Source organism: Nomascus leucogenys, chromosome 2, assembly GCF_006542625.1.
Source record: "Nomascus leucogenys isolate Asia chromosome 2, Asia_NLE_v1, whole genome shotgun sequence".
NCBI lineage: Eukaryota > Metazoa > Chordata > Mammalia > Primates > Hylobatidae > Nomascus > Nomascus leucogenys.
In genome coordinates, this window is record NC_044382.1 from 89322793 (window position 1) to 89341438 (window position 18646).

At 39.8% G+C, this 18646-nt stretch overlaps 1 protein-coding gene across 1 annotated transcript in view; it reads left to right on the forward strand.

The window, feature by feature from the left end:
- FAM151B (family with sequence similarity 151 member B) overlaps nt 1-18646 on the forward strand; it is a 61387-nt gene that overhangs the window by 16288 nt on the left and 26453 nt on the right. Inside the window, exons 3-5 of the mRNA XM_003261528.3 lie at nt 9617-9782; nt 15752-15969; nt 18084-18219. Coding sequence (XP_003261576.1) covers nt 9617-9782; nt 15752-15969; nt 18084-18219 — 520 coding nt within the window. The remainder of the gene's footprint in view (nt 1-9616; nt 9783-15751; nt 15970-18083; nt 18220-18646) is intronic.

Here is an 18646-nt window from a genome sequence, read left to right on the forward strand (position 1 = left end):
AAATTCTGTTTTTCTTTAACAACTGAAAATCTATATACAACTTAAAAAAATTGTACAATTTGTATAATAATAGTATATACAAAGCCCTTTTCCATCATAGCCTGAGGATGGTGAAAAGTTACTTTTGCTATGCTGAACAGGATTTGATGAAGCAAGGCAAAGTCTGGCCATGGTCACAAGCTGGAGCTCCTGTGGGTGAGGCAACGTATGCCTTGATGTATAGACTTCCTCCTCTGGCTGTCCCTGTTATATGAGACTGTTAGAACCGTGCGGTCTCCCAAGCAGAAGTGTGCCCTGACTTAAAAGTCTTCTACCCACGGGCTTTGGATGGGAGAGTAGGGAGAGGGACTGGGCAGCTTCTATATCTTCTATGTCTCCAGGCCAGGTCTCCCTCTCTTGTTAGGACTGTTAATATTAGTCTATCCAACTGCTTATTGATATTTCCACTTAGAGATTTCTCATGAGTCTCAAATTTACATTATCCGAAATGAGATTCTTGACTATATTTACTAACCTGTACTTTCTATGATCTTTCCTGTCTCAGGAAATGGCACCACAATCTACTTAGATGTTTCAACCAGAAATTTATTCGCTCCTTTCTTTATTCTTGGATCTAATATCCAATCATTATGATTCTATTCCAAAATACATTTTGAATTAGTCCATATCTGTCCATCTTTCTTATCACTATCCTAGAAGCCACCAGGATTTCTTGCTCATACTGCTGTAGTTCCCCATTTTTTTCATGTAGATGACCTTAAGAACATACTTTACATGGACCCGGAGACTCCTCAACTTGCCCATTTACTGATTTTTTTTTTCTATCTGTTGGAAATAATGGAATTAGCAGACTGTGACTATTATTCTTTTTTTTTTTGGAGATGGAGTCTTGATCTGTCGCCAGGCTGGAGTGCAGTGGCATGATCTACGCTCACTGCAACCTCTGCGTCCCGGGTTCAAGCCATCCTCCTGCCTCAGCCTCCGAGTAGCTGGGACTACAGGCATATGCCACCATGCCCAGCTAATTTTTGTATTTTTAGTAGAGACGGGGTTTCACCATGTTGGCCAGGATGGTCTCCATCTCCTAGTCTCGTGATCCACCCAGCTCAGTCTCCCAAAGTGCTGGGATTAGACTATCACTCTTAAATGAAAGATTCCAAGCTTTTGTGCCCCTTCATAACCACACTGATAAGGGAGACCTACAACCTCCTTTCCCAACTTCGCCCTGAGAAAATAATAAAAGACTAGATCATCTGTCTTTCTGCAAATTCACTTGCCCTGTTGTCCTTGCAGAGATTTGGCCATAGGGTGAAAGAACAACTTCTCTGTATCTGCCCTCCCCCTGGCGAGATAAGCCACACAAACATCAGGACTCAGCACTATTCACATGGTTGAAGAATTCCACCTTTGGCAGAGGGCCGGAAGCTGTTTAGATAGTACCTGGACATTGCTTACAATTGCATTTGATAGAGAGTAAAAGGAGTATAAAACTCTTTGATTGGTCTTGGTGTTTTGGTGTTTATTTCTTTATTTTTATTTTTTGTAGAGAGTCTGGTCCCAAACTCCTGGCTTCAAGCAATCCTCCTGCCTCAGCCTCCCAAAGTGCTGGGATTACAGGTGTGAGCACCACACCCAGCCATTTTGTTATTTTATGCTTTGCCTCACTGTAATTAAAAGAGCCTAAATATGGTATAGCTTAGAGAAGAGAGACATAGCAAACATCCATTGAGTTCTTACTGCATCACCAGTCCCCTTTTCTTTCTTCCTATAAGAACTTTTTTTTGTTGTTTGTTTGAGATGGAGTCTCACACTGTCATCTGGGCTGGAGGGCAATGGTGCTATCTCGGCTCACTGCAACCTCTGCCTCCTGTATTCACGTGATTCTCCTGCTTCAGCCTCCCGAGTAGCTGGGATTACAGGCTCACACCACCACACCCAGCTAATTTTTTGTATTTTCAGTAGAGACGAGGTTTCACTGTGTTGGCCAGACTGGTCTCGAACTCCTGACCTCATGATCCGCCTGCCTCGGCCTCCCAAAGCGCTGGGATTACAGGTGTGAGCCACCGTGCCCGGCCAAGAACTTTACTTTTATTAAGGTATCCATTTCTGCTCCATACAAGCATATGGAAACCAATTCCATTTGTAGCTCCAGGGGTGGATTACAATAAGTTAATCAGCACTTGAAGTTTTCCTGATGATTCATATTGCTCCCATGGTGAGCAAGTGATCAAATAGGGCTCAATTAGACTCAAAGTAATTATATGTATAATTACCAAAGAAGTTTTATATCTTAAAATTGAAATATGTGAACATGAAAATATGTAGCCCCAGTGGTTATTGGTAGCTTTCTTAAAAATCATGAGATGAAATTAGCCTTATGATGAAGACAACACCAAGGAGAGTGAAGAAAAGAGACATAAAGATCACGATAGCGTCACTGAGCTGCTGATTGTACCACACTTAAAGCTCACCTGACCCCTGGACTTTTAGTTATTTGAGATGATAAATCTACTAGCTTGAATCAGAATTTCTATTTATTTGCAGCCAGAAGCATCCAATAGATCTCTGAGTCCATCCTAATTAGATAGCTTATTTTCCCTGCTTCCACACTTGCCGCTGTCCAGTTTATTTTCCAGCCAGCATCCAAAGTGGTATATTTAAATATAAATCAAGCCTCTTTATTGGTCTCAAATGGTGTTCCATTTAAAATCTTTAATATAATTGCTAGATGGAAACATGTTTGGTTCTACTGCTGTGGTTTCCAAGAGGAGAGATTTTTTTTCCCTAAAGACTTTGACCTCTTGCCTCACTGTTTATTTCTGTCACAGAGGTGGAGAGATTGTTATGGTTTGTAGTTCTTGACTGGGTGGAGCTAATCTATCAAATGCACTAGGCCAAGCAAGGTGGCTCATGCCTGTAATCCCAGCACTTCGGGAGGTTGAGACCAGCCTGGCCAACATGGTGAAACTCCGTCTCAACTAAAAATACAAAAATTAGCGCGCCTGGTGGTGCATGCCTGTAGTCCCAGCTATTTGGGAGGCTGAGGCAAGAGAATCACTTGAACCCAGGAAGCAGAGGTTGCAGTGAGCCAAGATCATGCCACTGCACTCCAGCCTGGGTAACAGGGCGAGACTCCATCTCAAAAAAAAAAAAAAATGTGCTGGACAAGGGAGTGAGCTCTTCTCTTCCACTGGGAAGCAGCCATCTGGATATTTGTATTTGTTAGAACTTTGCTTCAAAGGGGCTGTTCCAAGATTTGGACTAGAGGGTGACTGTGGTAGTTAGCAGGTAGAAGGCACAGGCTTATTTAGTTCTCAACTAAGCTGTGTCCTCTGACCTAGCTTTAGAGGTAATACAAGTATACTTTGATCCCTGTCTACTTAACTTGGCTATTTTATTTCTCAAGATCCATTTGGAGGCCAGGTGTGGTGGCTCATGCCTGTAATCCCAGCACTTTGGGAGGCCGAGGCAGGTGGATTGCTTGAGACCAGGAGTTTGAGACCAGCCTGGGCAACGTGGAGAAACCCTGTCTCTACTAAAAATACAAAAGTTAGCTGGGCATGGTGGTGCATGCCTGTAATCCCAGCTACTTGGGAGGCTGAGGCAGGAGAATCACTTGAACCCAGGAGACAGAGGCTGCAGTGAGCTGAGATCATGCTACTGCATTCCAGCCTGGGCGACAGAGCAAGACTCTGTCTCAAAACAAACAAAAAAACAGATCAATTTGGAGAAAGGGGTGCTATTTATTGGCATCTTCAAACTACCTCAATGACCTGAAGGCCCTGCACAGACTGGCCTGTGTCTCCAAGTTCACCTTCACAGTGTTTTCACATTCCTAGAAATTCCCACACTGGCCTCACAGCAGTGCCTCACATGGCTACGCTCCCTCCTCCTTGGGCTGTCATACACATTCTTTCCTGGAAAGCTCTTTTCCCCACGCTCTGCCTTGCTAACCCCTTAAGCTGATCCTTTGGTATCAGCTGAATTGTCACTTCCTCAAAAAGGCTTTTCCTGACTCCAGAATCAAAATTCAGGGAAGCACCTTCCTATGTGGCCTTTTGTGACTGGCTTCTTTCAATTATTATGTTTTCAAAGTTCACCTATTTTCTAGTATGTATCAGTTCTTTATTCATTTTTCTGGCTGAATCTTTTTTTGTGTGGATATACCACATTTTGTTTATCCATTCATCAATTGATAGACATTGGTTGTTTCCCTTTTTCGCTACTATGATTACTGCTGCTATGAACATTCACATACAGGTGTTTTTGTAGACATGTGTTTTCAGTTCTCTTGCTTATATGTCTAGAAGTAGAATTGCTGGGTCATATGGTAACTATATGTTTAACTTTTTAAAGAACTGCCACACTTTTCCAAAGTGCCTGCTCCTTTTTACATTCCTCCTAGCAGTGTGGATAAAGGGTTCTAGTTTCTCCACATCTTTGCCAACACTTGTTACTGTACATTTTTTTTTAAATTATAGCCAGCTAAGTATATATGAGTTGGTGTCTCATTGTGGTGTAGATTTGCATCCCCTAAAGACTAATGCTGGTGAGCATCTCTTTGTGTGCTCTTTGGAAATTGGCTCATATTTGCAGCTGAGTAGCTTTCTTAGCCTGTTCCATGCCTGTAGAAATTTGGGAGCCCACAGACTTCGTTTCGAACTATCTCTGTCCTTTTATGTCCAAGTAGATAGATCTCCCTTAAAAATATAGTGGGCTTTTAATATATTAAATTTAATCAGAAGGCATACCCCCAAGTCTCTTTGAGGTAGGCCTCTCTCTACTTTGGTATGCAAGTTAAGGTGCTGTGGACAACACCCTTAAGATTCCAGAAGATTCCATATCTAGCTATGTGGCTACCTGAGGCACCTTCTTTCTGAGGGCTTAATAAAGGGTCATATGGTTGTACCCTTGGCTTGATATTGACACTGAGGCCATATTTTACTGGTGGTGCTGTGGTTTGAATGTTTGTTCCATCCAAAACTCATGTTGAAATTTTTTGTTTTTTTTTAGAGATAAGGTCTCACTCTGTCACCTGGGCCGTAGTGCAGTGACGCAGTCATAGCTCACTACAGCCTTGACCTCTTAGGCTTAAGCAATTCTCCCTCCTCAGCCTTCCAAGTAGCTGGGACTACAGGTGTGTGCCACCAGTATGCCTGGCTTATTTATTTATTTATTTATTTATTTCAGTAGAGATGAGGTCTCACTATGTTGCCCAGGCTAGTCTTGAACTCCTATGCTCAAGTGATCCTCCCGCCTCTGCCTCCCAAAGTGCGGGGATTACAGGAGTGAGCCACCAACTCTGGCTTCATGTTGAAATTTAATTGCCAGTGTAACACTACTGTGAGGTGATTAGGCCATGAGGGGTCCACCTTCATGGGTGGGTTTAATGCCATATTAAAAGGACTTTGGAAAGTGGGTGTTCTCTCCCTCCGCCTTCCTCCAGGTGAAAATGCAGTGAGAAGGCCCTCTTTAAGTGTCAGCACTTTCATATTAGATTTCCCAGCCTCCAGAATGGTGAGCCAATAAATGTCGGTTTATTATAAATTACCCAGTCTGTGTTATTCTGCCATCACAGTATAATGCAGACTAAGACAGGCAACACCTTAGATTTAACTTTTGGCCTTAGACTGTCTTTTACTTTGAGAATGTCTTGCCAGCTGGAGAGGACAGGAATAAGAAACAGTTTTATTTTCAAATTCAGGAAGTCCTGAGTTGGAAATATTTTCTCTATATGCTGCTGAAAATCTGAAACGTTAATTATTTAGCTTAGCTCTTTCTTATTCTTTATTATGAGCAGTTAAAAGAAGCCAGTTGCCACTTTCACCATTTCCCCTGGAAACCTCTTTAGCCAAATACACGGATTCACTGGGTATCCTCTCTATCTTCCACCAGTTGCTACAGTGACAGTGTTGCCAGAAGTTTTACCACTATAGAAAACAATAAAATGAGCTTATTGTTCTCAAGCTTCCAATAAGAATTTCTGCACTGCTCTTCCAGCTTCCATGAGCAGTTCCCTCCTTGCCTTTCTTAGCCTCCACCAGGTCACAAAGCCAATGCCACATGTTTCAGGTTTTTGATATGGCAACACTCCACTTCCAGCTACCTGTTGCTTTTTATCTATTGCTGTGTAATAGAATATCCAAAAATGAGTGACTTAAAATAGCAGTGCTGTATTTTTTCCTCATGATTTTGTGGGTCAGCTGAGTGGTTCTTCTGTTGCATGTAGTACGGGCTTAGGACGTTCATGTAGCTGCATTCAGCTGGGTGCTCAGCTGGCCCTGGAAATTCTAAAATGACCTTACTCATATGTCAGTGGCCTTAATGCTGTCTGTCAGATAGGAAGTCTTAGTTCTCCTCCACGTGGCTTCTCTCTCCCTACGTGGTCTCTCAGTCTTCAATAATCTTGCCTGAATGTCTTTACATGGTGGCTGGATTTCAAGAGTAAGAAAGCTGAAGGTGCCAACTGTTTTAAAGGCTAGGCCTAGAACTGACAGTTTTATTTCCACTACCTTATGTTGGTCAAAGCAGGTCACAAGTGGTGTCGATCATAATCTCAAAAGACACAATCCCAAATGCCATATCCCGAGTGTTGAAATGCTGAAAGATCAAAATCCATAGTCTAAAATCCCTAATATCTAATTGAATCCACAAACTATAATGATAGATTTAGAATTAGGTGCAATCAAGGCTTATAAGAGTGAATTTCAAGTTGTTACCAGTAAAGTTTGTCGTTTTCATTAGCTCGATGCCTTTGACAGAAAAACTCAGGTGAGTGGATTGGCCACGTGAGATGGCAGTAACAAAAACTTCAGTTTAAAATGCCTTATGGGTCTGCATTGGCATTCCTTCCCCCTGATGAAATTCCAGGAGCTTTTAGTAAATTAAAACTGCATTTGCATGAAGAAGCCAGAGAAATTACCGACTGCTTTGAAGATAATGACATGCATGGTCGGATAAAAAGACATGCCATGGAGTTGCTGTTTGACCATCAATATTGTTTCCACCAAATTTGTGGTCTGCATATAAGTGCATGTGAAATGGATTTCCACGTACCCAAAACAGCATAGAAACATGGCACAGAAGATGGGAAAATTTAATAGGGAATACTCATGCAGGTGCATATCAAATCATAGAAGAAGTTGAGAAAAAACAGCGCCACATAGAAAATGAATCTGAATGTATTCTCCAAGGAGACTCATGCCCTAAAAGAAAAAATGTAGCCGGGTGTGGTGGCTCTCACCTGTAATCTTAGCACTTTGAGAGGTGGAGGTGAGAGAATCATTTGAGTCCAGGAGTTTGAGACCAGCCTGGGCAACACAGTGAGACCTCGTCTCTACTAAAAACTTAGAAAAATTAGCAGGGTATGGTGGTGCATGCCTGTAGTCCTGGCTACTCGGGAGGCTGAGGCAGGAGGATCCCTGGAGCCCAAGAGTTTGAGCTTGCAACAGAGCAAGACTCTTGTCTCAAAAAAAAAAAAAAGGAAAGAAGAAAGCAACTATTCATTGCAGTGCAAGTTGGCCACCTCTTATGGAGTACACTTGTGCGATTACCTGACATCTATCCCATTTTTTTCATGTGTCGAAGCTTCTTTTTCGTTTTTGTGCACTATTTTATTATTTATCTTAAAAAAAAAATTTTTTTGAGATGGGAGTCTTGCTCTGTTGGCCAGGCTGGAGTGCACTGGCGCGATCTCAGCTCACTGCAACCTCTGCCTCCTGGGTTTAAGTGATGCTCCTGCCTCAGCCTCCCGAATAGCTGGGATTACAGGCACCCACCACCACACTTGGCTAAATTTTGAGTTTTTAGTGGATATGGGGTTTCTCCATCTTGGCCAGGTTGGTCTCGAACTCCTGACCTCAGGTGATCTGCCTGCCTCAGCCTCCCAAAGTGCTAGGATTATAGGTGTGAGCCACCATGCTTGGTCATTTCCACTATTTTAAATAGTCAGCATTGTTTTTTTATAATTCACTATGCTACATATTTCATCTTTGCATTGTTTCTGGTATTGGAGTTATAGATTGTATAAAGACTTTTAGAGTATTCTAATTTGTTTTATGCATTTTTTTCAAATTTGACTCCACAGAGGTGCATTTTCACAACATTGACTTTGTGTGTAACCATTGTGCTTATTGATAAAAACGTTGAAACTTTCACAGGAAATGAAGAGATATCCGTTTGTACATCTGCATTTGTGAAAGATAAAATTTCTCAAGATCACAGTTCTTTGGGTGACTACATGTGTGATGGCAACCCATCACAGTTTTTGACTGATCTTGTCAAAAGACTTAGGTTGTTCAAGTTATTTCAGATGACTGCAGTTATTTAAGCTATTTCTTTATGACTACAGTTCATTTGCTCATAACTGTTACATCTCTGCAACTGATTAATATACCTGGGTGTTTATGCTTGCAAAAATGTGTGTTATTATTGCCTATTTTATTGTGTAAAGTGGCCTCTGAAGTGTTCTGCCATGTTTTCATAGGTTTCTCAAATAAATGCCCTTTTAAAAATGAACAGGATTGGCACAGTGGCTCATGCCTGTAATCCCAGCACTTGAGGAGGCCAAAGCAAGATTACTTGAGCCCAGGAGTTCAAGACCAGCCTGGGCAACATAGTGAGACCCTGTCTCTACAACAGATATTTTTAAAAAAATCAGCTGGGCATGGTAGCACACACCTGTAGTCCTAGCTACTCAGGAGGCTGAGGCGGGAGGATTGCTTGAGCTCAGGAGGTCAAAGCTTCGGTGAAGTATGATGCTGCTACTGCATCAGCCTGGATGACAGGGTAAGACCCTGTTTCTAAAAAAGAAAAGAAATTTTAAAAAATGTAAGTAAATGTGTTTTAAAGAATTTTTAAAATTATTTTTTCCAATATTTTCAGGATTTTGATCTTTTGGGATTGTGTTTTGGGGATTTTAGACTTTAGGGATTTTGATCTTCTGGGATTTCAAAATTCGAGATTATGGCATTTTGGGAATTATGGCCCCAGCCCATCACAAGACCAGCCCAGCTGAAGAGGCAGGGAAGAGGAAGTTGATGGGAAGAGCGGTATGCATGTACGGGAGGAGTTGTTGGCAGCCATCTTGGAGTCAGTCTGTCACAGCCTGCTGAACATACTCACACCGTGTCTGCTGAAGCTCATTACCTGTTCAAAGGATGTATGCTTTTAAGCAGTAACTAAACTGTAAGTCAAAGAAGTGAATTTTTAATGTAGACTTTCAAACATGAGCAATGAATATCCATAATTTCTAATTTGAGGAGTGAGACGATAAAAGTACGATTTTTATTCCCGGAAAACTTCAGTAAATACTTATTAAGCCTTCCATTATGTATGCATTTTGCTGGTATTAGAAAGAAATTCAGAGGTATGTCAACAACTTAAGATCTGTGTAACTTAGGGAAAGTCATTTAACTTCTTGACATCTGTTTGCTAATCGAAAACATAAGGACGATGTGTACGGGCCTTGTATACTGACTGGCATGGGATAATTGCTCACTGAGTGTTACTTTTCTTTCCTTTTTTTATCTTCCTCGGGAGGATACTGAACATGGTGGCTCCTGTAGTTCTGTGCCCTGTTTTCTTAGCATTAACTGAAGTTCTTTTATTTGGACAGGTACTGCTCACATGATAGAGGCTGATGTCCTTCTTCCAAGTGATGGATCAGAACACAGCCAGCCAATTATGGCGCATCCCCCTGAAACAAGCAGTGATAATACTCTACAGGAGTGGCTGACTGAAGTTATGAAAAGCAATAAAGGCATCAAGCTGGATTTCAAAAGGTATTTGTATAAACATGTTCAATTTTCTGGGAAAAAAGTAATAGCTGTGCCTGACTACCTATTTTTTTTTTATGTTGTCCAAACTGAAAATGGAATTGTAGACTCTAATATATTTGAGGACTGAACCTAAATGAACCTAAGACCCACTGAGTTATTTACTAAAATTGTTTTTTGGAGACCCTTAAAGATTAAAGTTAGATTAATTTTTATAAAGGAATTTATCGTAAGTGACCATTGTGACAACAGAAAGGTAAGTTAAAAATGCTACATTTGTTAAAAAGTAACCCAGGAGAGAGAGAGCTGGGAGAAATTCATTGAGCTAGTTAATGCATACCCTATTTTATTTATATTATTATATTTGTAAAGGGAATTATTTAGAATTCTCCAATAACCAAAGTATTTCTTAAAAATAATGCTTGGAGGCAGCTGGGCGCAGTGGCTTCAGCCTGTAATTCCAGCGCTTTGGGAGGCTGAGGCGGGCGGATCACCCGAGGTCAGGAGTTTGAGACCAGCCTGACCAAAATGGCGAAACCCCACCTCTACTAAAAATACAAAAATTAGCCAAGCATGGTGGTGGGCACCTGTAATCACAGCTACTGGGGAGGCTGAGGCAGGAGAATTGCTTGAACCTGGGAGGTGGAGGTTGCAGTGAGCCGAGATCATGCCATTGAATTCCTGCCTGGGCTACAAGATCAAAACTCCCTCTCAAATAATAATAATAATAATAATTATAATTATTATTATTATATTTGGAGGCATTAATACTGGAGCGCAAGAGTAAGTTGTCATTTCCTTCACTGTGGCCATCACAGGAAATTTTACTTTTGTAGTATTTTGGCAGTGTAAAAATGATAAAGCCAGAAATATACAGCAATACTTCAGAAGCACACTGTAAAGCTTATGAAGGCAGCTGCTGTTGAAATCTAGGATTGGCAGTAAGCCTACTTCATCTCTGAGTAATATTTTTAAATAGAATTATCTCAAGAAATTAATAAGGACTTGGAATCTTGTAGGATTCTCAAGATGACTCTAACCATTTGTTATGGGGAAAAATATACCAATAAACCTTATTATACTGTTAGTGAATGGATACATAAAATCTTGATATACAGGAGTTTGGATTGACAAAGTCTTGTGAATTAAAGAACTATCTTAAGATTATAAACTTTTTTTTCGACCGGCGCAGTCGCTCACGCTTGTAATCCCAGCACTTTGGGAGGCCAAGGTGGGTGGATCACCTGAGGTTAGGAGTTCGAGACCATCCTGGCCAACATGATGAAACCCCTTCTCTACTAAAAATACAGAAAATTAGCCAGGTATGGTGGTGTGCACCTGTAATTCAGCTACTTGGGAGGCTGAGGCAGGAGAACCTCTTGAACCCGGGAGGTGGAGGTTGCAGTGAGTTGAGATCATGCCACAGCACTCCAGCCCGGGCAACAAGAGGGGAACTCTGTCTCAAAAATAAATAAATAAATAAATAAATAATAAAAAATCATAAACTTTTTGAGTTATGAATGGTTCAATTTCATTTTATTGACAAAGACACTTAGTTCCAGAGAGGTTAAGTGATGTACCTGAGGGTAACAGGTAAGCTTTGACAGGTAAGCTACAACCAGATCCTAATTCTCCTGAAGCCAGTCCAGTGTTCTCTATACCATGAAATAAAGCATTTGATCTTTAGTGCTTGATGGCTTAAACTTTTAGATCTGCTTGATGTCATGTGCTCAGTTTTTCATGTTTACTATTGCCCCTTTAATTGTTTCCTGGGACATATTCTTTGGCTTCTCACCAGTCAGATCAGCTCATTCATTCTTAAATTCTAGCAGCTACCACAAAAGGGCTGAGCCGCTGAAACAAAGATTTTGCAAGGTTTTTTTAAAATCATAACATATTTGAAGGGGATTCAATATAAACTAATAGGTATATGAACATCTATTACATGTTGGACACTGTTCTAAAAGCATTGCAAGTATTTTTCATTAAATTCTCCTAACAATCCTAAGAGGTAGGTTGTTGCTGTTATTCTCATTTTCCAGATGAGGCAGTGGAGATGGAGGGGGCTAAGGAGCCTGTTTGTCACATAGTCGTTAATGGAACTAGAGAGCTGTCAGCCTGGCTGGAGAGTTCACACTTTTAACCAGAATGCTGCACTCACTCCCTTTGTGAGAGCAGCTGAATGACCTGTTAGTTAAGTTTTAGTAGTTCTTGTTTTGTGCTTCTAAGTTACTTTGTTTGGTACACAAATAAAAAGTATTATATTTTGGCTGGGCGTGGTGGCTCATGCCTATAATCCCAGCACTTTGGTAGGCCGAGGTAGGCGAATCACCTGAGGTCGGGAGTTCTAGACCAGCCTGACCAACATGGAGAAACTCCGTCTCTACTAAAAATACAAAATTAGCCGGACGTGGTGGCACATGCCTGTAATCCCAGCTACTCGGAAGGCTGAGGCAGCAGAATCACTTGAACCGAGGAAGTGGAGGTTGCAGTGAGCCAAGATCATGCCATTGCACTCTAGCCTGGGCAACAAGAGTGAAATGCCATCTCAAAAAAAAAAAAAAAAAAAAAAGTATTGTATTTTTAAATTTTATCTGGAGTCTTAGCAAGCTCTTCAGCATTTTAGCCAAGAATTATTTTCCCTTAAACAATGCAATTTTATATAGTTTGTTACAATTTTAAGTATGATATTTATTTTATCATTCCCAATTTTTAAATGAAATTAATAGGAAAGCAGGGTATGATATTTAGAAGTTTGATTTACAAATAACTTTTTAGGAAAAATATATGTTCTATAATAACTAAGTTTATATTCTTTTCAGGAGACTTAAATAAACACCACCAAGGAGCAATTTTCAGTAGTATTCTCACCAGGACTTTCCTCTTCAGATGATCATCTTGGTGAAGCTTTGGCACTTCCTTATGGGAAACTTAGTATTAATATATGTAAGAATTGAGAATGTTGGCCACTGTATTTTAAATTAGAATTACATGGAATTTATAGATTGATTTAGAAGGATGTGTCGTTTTATAATACATGCAATATTGAGCCTTCCAGGCTGGGTCTGTTATTTCTTGTAGTATACAGTAGTCGTCTGTTATCTGCAGTTTCAGTAACTTGCAGTACACCATGGTCTAAAAGTGTTAAATGGAAAATTCGAGAAATACGCAATTAATAAGTTTTAAATTACACACCATTCTGAGCAGTGTGATGAAATTTTGTACTTTCCCAATCCATCCCACCTGGGGTATGACTCATCCCTTCCCTTTGTCCAGCATATCCACACCATTATATGCTGCCCACCTATTAGTCACTTCATAGCCGTCACGGTTACCAGATTGACAGATCACAAGAAGAAGGGTGAGTACGGTACAGTAAGCTATTTTGAGAGAGAGAGAGAGACCACATTCACATAACTTTTATTATAGTATATTGTTATAATTGTTCTATTTTATTACTAGTTTTTGTTGCTAATCTCTTACTGTGCCTAATTTATAAATTACACTTTATCAGAGATAGGTATGCGTAGGGAAAAAAAAACAGAGTACATATAGGGTTGGGTGCTATGTGGTTTCAGGCATCCCTTGGAGGTCTTGGAATATTCCCTGCAGATAAGGGGGACTACTGTACATTTTATTTTCTTGTTTAGGAAAGTTTGTCCTCAGTCCTTTTTTTCTCCCACAAAATGTTACACCTTTTCTTCCAGAAGAACTTTAGAATTACTTTGTCAAGTTTTAGAAAATAAGAACTACAACAACAAAAAGTTTTTGGTTCCTTAGTGAGGTTTTAAATTTGTTTAACCACAGGTTTTGTTTTTCTTATTTAAGTTTCTGGTAAGGGAAAATGTCATTATCCTTTATCTACATTAGTGATAATTAAAACATTTACATATAAAATGGAATAAATGTATTAAATTCTTGCTTCACTATGTTCTTTGTCATAATTCCTTATGTTTAACTGCACAGTGCTTTGCATGTAGTAGGCACTTAGTAAACACTGGTTGAATTTCAATTTGTGGGAGAATATGCTGTTTGAAACTGGATATTGGCCAGGCGCGATGGCTCATGCCTGTAATCCCAGCATTTTGGGAGGCTGAGGTGGGCAGATCACTTGAGGTCAGGAGTTCAAGACCAGCCTGGCCAACATGGTGAAACCCCGTCCCTACTGAAAATACAAAAATTAGCTGGGTGTGGTGGCGCACGCCTGTAGTCCCAGCTACTTGGGAGGCTGAGGCAGGAGAATGGCTTGAACCTGGGACATGGAGGTTGCAGTGAGCCGAGATCGTGCCATTGCACTGCAGCCTGGGTGACAGAGCGAAACTCCATCTCAAAAAAAAAAAAAAAAAAAAGAAACGGGATATTATCAGATGGAGAATCAATCTTAAACCACTCTATGTCAGCTTACTAAATTGAGAAAGCCTAAGAGGCTCCCTCCTGAAATGTAAACTGGAAATTAGTATTTAACCCAGCTTCCATGGACAACAGATTTCTTAAGAAATCAGAGTCCTTTCTGGAAAAAGAGGAGCTTGGCAGGAGACATGCATGAATTAGTTCAAGGTTTTTCCTTACTCCACCCATGAAGAGCAGTACCTATGGGGACTTGGCTGCTGCTATGGGACTGACAGAGAAGCAAGCTTTGGAGTCACAGGTACAAGTTGCTTGCTACCAAAAATGGAATTTTGTAGGAAGTACAGCGTTGGATCTCAGAATTGTGGTTTTAACATGGTGTTGACACAGGGCAAGGCAGGGAGAATTTAAAAGGGACAAATGACAGCATCTAAGTTAAAGTCTGCAGAGTCCAGCATTAGGGTTTATTAATCCACTAAAATCTAGGCCCTCCATTCAGGGGCAGAAGAGTGAGAAGGAAGTGTACCACATGGGAGCAGAGGGAAAGGGGCTAGAGGCTAAGGGATAGAGCCTGGGTTCGTCTGGTTTTAGTACATAGTATCCTTGCTCACTGGTGAACATAACCCAGTAAATAATGAGATTATTTAAATTTCTCCTCTTAGAGTAGGAGGCCAAAAAGGAGTGGACAGAAGAGAGGCAGAAGCATAGATAGAAGTACTGCCATCTCTTAGGAAGAGAGAGGGAAATGTGAGGAGGGGTCGGTGAGTGTTCTCCCCTCCAATATCCATCTCTAAAATTCTTAGCCTCCCGTTAGAGTATTTGCTACAAGGTAATTTTCTCATAAATGAACATAGGCAAGTAAAAATTATGGAAGCTGATTAAAACCTTATTGTTGCAATGTCTGTAGGTATCAGCTAGAATATATATAGGGAAGTAAAAAGAGTGAAGTTGCTTTTTTTTTTTTTGGCCCATTGCCTGTTTTTATTTATTTATTTATTTTTTAAACTAAAATATACGTATTTCTAATTTTCAGAAAAGGTTCTTACAATAAAAGAAGAAAAATGAAACAGAAACTTGAAGGAAATACTATAATTTTATATTTTGCAGTCATTTTTAGAATTGTTTATGTATCCATACTCACCCAAGAATACATAAAGGAAAGAAGCTAATTTTATTCTCCGGGGTCTTGAGCCTGAATTAGAGATACAGGGCTTGGATCCACTTGGGCATTTCAAAAATGTGAATTTACGGGTTATTAAGTGTATTTCATTTATCTTATTTTTACATTCTCAAACGAGTGAATATTTGTGTCCTTTAAAAAACTGTTTTCACAATAAGTGATCCTAATATGGAGTTTTGAAACCTCTATTTTGTCCACAAGTAGTACAACTATTCATGTATTTATAGATTCTTTGAGGTATATTCATGAATAATAAGCACAATTCAACATTTAGAGATACGGCATATATTAGCTTTTCCCTCTGGTGCTATGTGCTTTGATTTTCTTTAACCCAGACATTATTGTATTTTTATTATGAATTTGGGAACATTAAGACTACTAGTCTAAAAGAACTTCTTTTTACTTTACCTAAGGAATCTACCTCATTGAAAACAAATTATGTTTTTAGTCTGGCAGCTGTAGAACCATCCATGATGCTCTTGGAAAACGTGAAGAGGCATCTGAAGCGTCCTGTATGGATTAATGCTGATATTCTTCCTGGTCCAAATGGAAATAGCAAAGTAATAGATGCAGAACCATTTTTAGACACCGTGACATCCTTCTTTCCAGACGTGACATTTTCCCTGGGTTGGACAACAGGATGGCATCCTGAGAAAGTCAATGAAGGTAATAATTCTAATAATGTATTTCTTGTTGGTGAAATTAAAATATCCTCCAGGTATAAAAATAACATCTTTAATACAAAGCCCAAAACCCATTCTACAAAATCTAAGCCTGATGGAAAAAAAGGCCTGACCCTTCAGGTATGTGCAGACCCTTCCGTCTACTCTTTCAGACAGATGCCATGTTCACTGGTGGTGCTGCAAATTTTAAGAGAGTTCACACATTTATAGTCATATAAGTAGAGCTTCTGTTAGCCATCTCTTTTTCTAAGTTTTAAAAATATAATTTTCCAGATTTTAAAGTGGAACACTTCCCTTCTTTTTATCAGGAAATTAGCTGCTAAACTAACATATTCACTTAAGATTTCTGTAAAATGTTCCTTTACTGACTGACCGACCAATATTTTTTACAACTTACTTTTGATAGAGTATAGAGTTATTTAAAATAGATATATTCTGGCCACGCGTGGTGGCTCATGCCTGTAATCACCACACTTCAGGAGGCCGAGGTGGGCGGATCACCTGAGGTCAGGAGTTCGAGACCAGCCTGGCCAACATGACGAAACCCCATCTCTACTAAAAATATAAAAGTTAACCAGGCATGGTGGCATGTGCCTGTAGTCTCAGCTACTTGGGAGGCTGAGGCAGGAGAATCACTTGAACCCAGGAGGCGGAGGTTGCAGTGAGCCAAGATCATGCCACTGCACTCCAGCCTGGGCAACAGAGTGAGACTCTGTCTCAAAAAAAAAAAGTGTGTGTGTATATATATATACATTTATTTATTTATTATATATGTATATAGTTTATATATAAAATATATATTCTCTGTATATACATATATACTTTTTTTTGAAGCTATTTAGAAACAAGCAAGTGTGTTTTCCATGTGTTTTTTTTTTAAACAGAGTCTTGCTCTGTTGCCCAGGCTGGAGTGTAGTGGTGTGATCTCAGCTCACTGCAACCTCCACCTCCCAGGTTCCCAGGTTCAAGTGATTCTCATGCATCAGCCTCCTGAATAGCTGGGATTACAGGCGCCACCACACCCGGCTAATTTTTGTATTTTTTTTAGTAGAGATGGGGTTTCATCATGTTGGCTAGGCTAGTCTCGAACTCCTGACCTCCAGTTATCCACCCACCTTGGCCTCCCAAAGTGCTGGGATTACAAGCATGAGCCACTGCACCTGGCCTTTTTTTTTTTTTTTTTTTTTTTTTAAAGAAACAAGGTCTGGCTCTGTCACCCAGGCTGAGTGCAGTGGTACCATCATGGCTCACTGCACCTTCAACCTCCTGGGCTCAAGTGATCCTCCCACCTCAGCCTCCAGAGTAGCTGGGACCACAGGCACACACCATCACACACAGCTACTTTTTAAATTTGTTTGTAGAGACGAGGTCTCACGAAGTTGCCCAGGCTGGTTTCAAACTCCTGGGCCCAAGCTATCCTCCCACCTTGGCCTCCCAAAGTGCTGGTATTACAGGCATAAACCACTGTGCCTGGCCCACAATGTCTTAACATGATTTAAATATATGTAAAATATATACATACATATATATATATATGTGTATATATATATGTGTGTGTGTATATATATATAGTCAATGTTTACCACTATTCCTACTTTAAGTAAAATGTACAGGTAATTTGGGCAAGCCAAAAAGAAAATTGATTTGATGTTAACTATCACTTAAACAACTAGCATATACCCCAAAGCAACCTTTCTTGGAAAGGAAAATTTAACAAAAGTAGAAAATCCAAGTTTATAGAGAATAATAATGATGCAGGTGTACCTAAAAGAAGAGCCTTAAAATCTTTAAAGTAAATAAAATCTAGTGGTGTAAATTTTTTTTTCTTGTGCTTGAGAGATTAGTAAAACGTTTTTAGTGCCTTAATTTTTTGTTAAATTTGCTCTAGGTCACTTGTGGAATGATTTTTTGTCTCCATTTTCCACTTAGTTTTTTTTCACATTAAGTAGCATTTTAATTCACCTAGAATCCAAATGGAAAGTATTATGAATTACCTATGAATTATCTGTGGTTTTACCTAGTTATAGGTAATTTCATCTTTTATTTGTCTTTCAAGATTTCAATCAATAAAGTTAAATTTTTTTCTTTTCTTTTAAGGGTACAGTTGGACAATGGTGAAAGAGATGGAATATATATGTAATGAACTAAGTCAGCCTGTAACGTTCCCTGTCAGAGCAGCATTAGTCAGGCAGTCTTGTTCTCAGTTACTTTGGCTGTTAAAGAAATCAAACAGGTATGTAATAGTTTAACAAATGTGTATGTGAGTGTGTATGAGAGACAGACATAGAAAGGGCATGAAAATTGATTATTTAAGGACAGTGTGTGTGAGAGAAAGGTAGACGGAAAAGGAACAAAAACTGATGATATAAGTGAACAGACTCTCCCACCAGATTGGAGCTCCTTGATGAACCTTAACTTACTTAACATCGTATATTTTACCCCGATTCCTCACAAAAGTTTTTGTACATAGTAGGTGCTCAGTAAGTATTGGCTGTCTTTTTCATTATGTTATATATTCACAAAAAATTATGAGTGGATAAATTAGCTTCTTTTTAAATTTCATCATAATTTCAGAAATCAGCCAGGTGTGGTGGCTCACACCTGTAATCCCAGCACTTTGGGAGGCTGAGGGAGGAGGATCGCTTGAGCCCAGGAGTTTG